Source organism: Miscanthus floridulus, chromosome 8, assembly GCF_019320115.1.
Source record: "Miscanthus floridulus cultivar M001 chromosome 8, ASM1932011v1, whole genome shotgun sequence".
In the NCBI taxonomy this organism is placed as follows: Eukaryota; Viridiplantae; Streptophyta; class Magnoliopsida; order Poales; family Poaceae; genus Miscanthus; species Miscanthus floridulus.
Genome location: NC_089587.1, coordinates 215,245,064 through 215,248,020, shown reverse-complemented (window position 1 = coordinate 215,248,020; position 2,957 = coordinate 215,245,064). Strand labels below are relative to the sequence as shown.

Here is a 2,957-nt window from a genome sequence, read left to right as displayed (position 1 = left end):
ATGGGATGGGGAGGAAGCTCTTACTTTCAGACATCTCTGGGACCCAACGGCCCACGAACGTCGAAGGTTGGAGCAGATGCTCCGTCAGGATCAGAGTTGATTGTGAACACTGAACAAGCTGCAACCAACAGCGGCGGGCGGTGCTTCGGCCTGCTAGATAAGCTGTTCCATCTTTCCGGGACAGCAGCAGCAGCAGCAGCACACGAGTAATGAGCTAAGCGATTGCATACGCAGTAGGCAGTACGCATGGTAATCGGCAAAGTTCAGCCATATATTAGCTAAAAAAAAAACTCCGACAAAGAAACCGAGACTCTGGTAATTTTGCGCTGTTCAGACTTCAGGCTTCAGAATTCAGACAGAACCATGTGTCTCCAACAATTACAAGAATATACAGAAGAATCTGCCACAAGGCCGACTTATTTCCACGATTACACGACCAACAAAACTTCTTCCTTTACAATGAAAGAGACCACATAGCAACCCTCATTCCTCAGCAGCACCAACAAATGCACATTGTGCAGTAATACATCGTACAGGATTACAAATGGCACAATAGAAACCTCAAAAACCTTGAATGGAAGTACACCAAAGAATGCTGGGCTGAGGGTATCTCAAGTACCCTTGATCACAACAACAGGGCAGCCCACATGGTTGATACAGTAGTTGCTCACACTGCCCAAGAACACCCTGTACAAAGGAATCGATTCATCAGATATTCAGATTGCGGCTTCGTTTTGATACAGAAATCGGACAGCAGCAGAAGAGCAGAGTCACTCAAATACTACTATCAGGCACATGTAGTCTGTAAACAGGCAATAGTATGACTGTCAGGCACTTGTATAACTGACATAAAGGGTTTTCAGACAACTGGCTGTCAAACTTGTAACGAAATGCAGAGGCGATGGCTGCACTCAGACAACAGTTCCAGCTGCAAAAAGGACTGTTCACTGACATCCTAGCAGAAAACTGAGCCACTGCACAAACCAGAGCAGGGTGTTTTAACTTTCTTTGGTGTTATGTGTATGTGTACATGATACACAGAAGAATGCTAAGGCCAAATACTGCCTCTTTGATCATGACAAACATATCAAGGAATTCATAATTGAACAAATGAAGTATTATGTTTCAACATCAACAAGTGATGATAAGCATAGCAACAATTTTTATGCAACTGAACTTGTCAAAACAGTTTGAAACTGTCATCCACTGTGAGAGAACAGATTAAAAACCAGAACTTCCTTGCAGCTCACATTGTGTATTTAAGCATTATGCCATTAGCAACGACTCTCAAATATGATGCCTGATCAGATTAATAGAAAAACAAAGTGATAATATGTAAATGCTAACTTACTAGTGACATGTCTCGAAGTGGAAGCTACAACTAATGTAAATTTTGCGTGCAGTTGGAATTTAAGTTTGGATTTAGCTCTGTTCAGTGTTCACCTTTTTTAATTGTTGTTTTGATGCCCACAAACATTTCCCTTGGCAGGTTGTCTAGCCAGCTCTTTATTCAATGTTGTTGCTTAAAGGTGCACATCATCATCTATCTACTACTCCTACTATATACTTAAGATAATGTTGCTTTCTGATGGAGTACTAGCTCAGAAAATTACTAGTAGCTGGCTCGCTTCCTAACAACAAGTCATGTGTTATGATATTGATCGGGCACAGAGTCTGTCCCAGTTAGGCAGTACAGCATCGAAATCAGCAGTAGCTTTAGGTAAGCAAAGCACAAGACAGGATCTCTGTTTCTACCTCTTGAGCGGCCCAATGGCACGGCAGCCCATGACGAGCAGATCGGCCTTGCGGTTGGCCGCCACCTCGCAGATCTTCTCCTTGGGGTCCCCGACCACCACCTCCGTCTTCACCTCCACCTTCATCAAGAAACAATCCCCAATCAGTGAAACGGGAAAAAGGGGCGAGGACTGAAATTGAAGAACAGATCGGTCCATGCTTCCCCCGCTTACATTCTTCTCGGAGCAAATCTTCAGCGCGTGCTCCAGGATCGCCTGCGTGATGCGCCGCTGGTGCGCCTCGATGGCCTGCGTGAACGCCGGCACCTCCACCCCGCCTGATCAACCAACGCACGCCGATCGACCCCGACCAGGAGAACACCCGTCAAGCCCGGCCCCGGACCAGATGGACAAGAGCTACTGTCTGTAACGAGCGAGCACACGTGCCCGGCGAGACGAGATTGGTTCGCTTACTGGGGCCGCCGAAGGGGATGGGCGCCGGGTTGAGCCCCGCGGCGATGTTGGGCGGCGGCTGGACGTGGAGCACGACGAGCTCGCCGTCGGGTCGCAGGCGGAGGTTGTCGAGCGCCCACCGCAGCGCGTTCATGCTCTCCTCGCTGCCGTCCACCGCCACCACCACGCTCGCCAGGTTGCCGGTCGCCATGGGGGAGCTCCTGCCTCCGCCTACGTCTCCGTCGCTCGTTCCCAAGCCGCGCAGGCTCCTCGATCGGCGAGGGGTCACGAGGCGCGATGGGTCGGTTCAAGTTGCGTGCTGCCGCCACCTCCTTCCCCTTCCCTGCAGACGCTGCCTGCTGCTTGCTCGCTTCGCTTGGCTGTAGTCTGAAGAGCTGACTGAACCCTCGCTAGCTAATAATTGTCCGTCTCTACTACGATCTAATCCAAGCGGTGTCTTGCGGCCACATGATGCTACGTGGCATCGTACGGACGCCGGATGTGGAAGTTTGCGGATCTGACCCTGTTGGCTTGAGTACTTTTCAGCGATAGTATTTTCCTCCCACGATATTTCTGCATAAGCCAAATTTTAACATAAGCATCATCTTAACTGAAGTTTTGCTCTCTTTTTTATGCCAATTTATTTTACTGCTCTATTTTAAATTAAAGTTGTTTTGAGTTTTTTTTATCTATTTTGCTATGCACCTAGAAACTCCCTTCGTCCAGAAAAACATATAATTTTAGCACAATGTCATGGTTTAGTATCTCAAA

General features: G+C 48.1%; 1 protein-coding gene across 1 annotated transcript; it reads right to left on the bottom strand.

Annotated features, from left to right (window-relative positions):
* Nucleotides 1–250: 250 nt before the first annotated feature.
* Nucleotides 251–2,540, bottom strand: LOC136474919 (universal stress protein PHOS34-like). The gene is made up of 4 exons (XM_066472486.1): nucleotides 2,208–2,540; nucleotides 1,968–2,071; nucleotides 1,756–1,874; nucleotides 251–687 (listed from the first exon to the last, which is right to left on the bottom strand). The coding sequence occupies exons 1-4, from the start codon at nucleotides 2,395–2,397 to the stop codon at nucleotides 612–614; spliced, it is 489 nt and encodes a 162-aa protein (XP_066328583.1). The 5' UTR covers nucleotides 2,398–2,540; the 3' UTR covers nucleotides 251–611.
* Between the last annotated feature and the right edge of the window lie 417 nt (nucleotides 2,541–2,957).

Coding starts and splice junctions, on each gene's coding strand:
- LOC136474919 (XM_066472486.1), bottom strand. CDS start 2,397: ATGGCGACCGGCAACCTGGCGAGCGTGGTGGTGGCGGTGGACGGCAGC. Junction 2,072..2,207: donor CATCCCCTTCGGCGGCCCCA/GTAAGCGAACCA, acceptor TTGGTTGATCAG/GCGGGGTGGAGGTGCCGGCG. Junction 688..1,755: donor GCCATTGGGCCGCTCAAGAG/GTAGAAACAGAG, acceptor TCCTTTGTACAG/GGTGTTCTTGGGCAGTGTGA.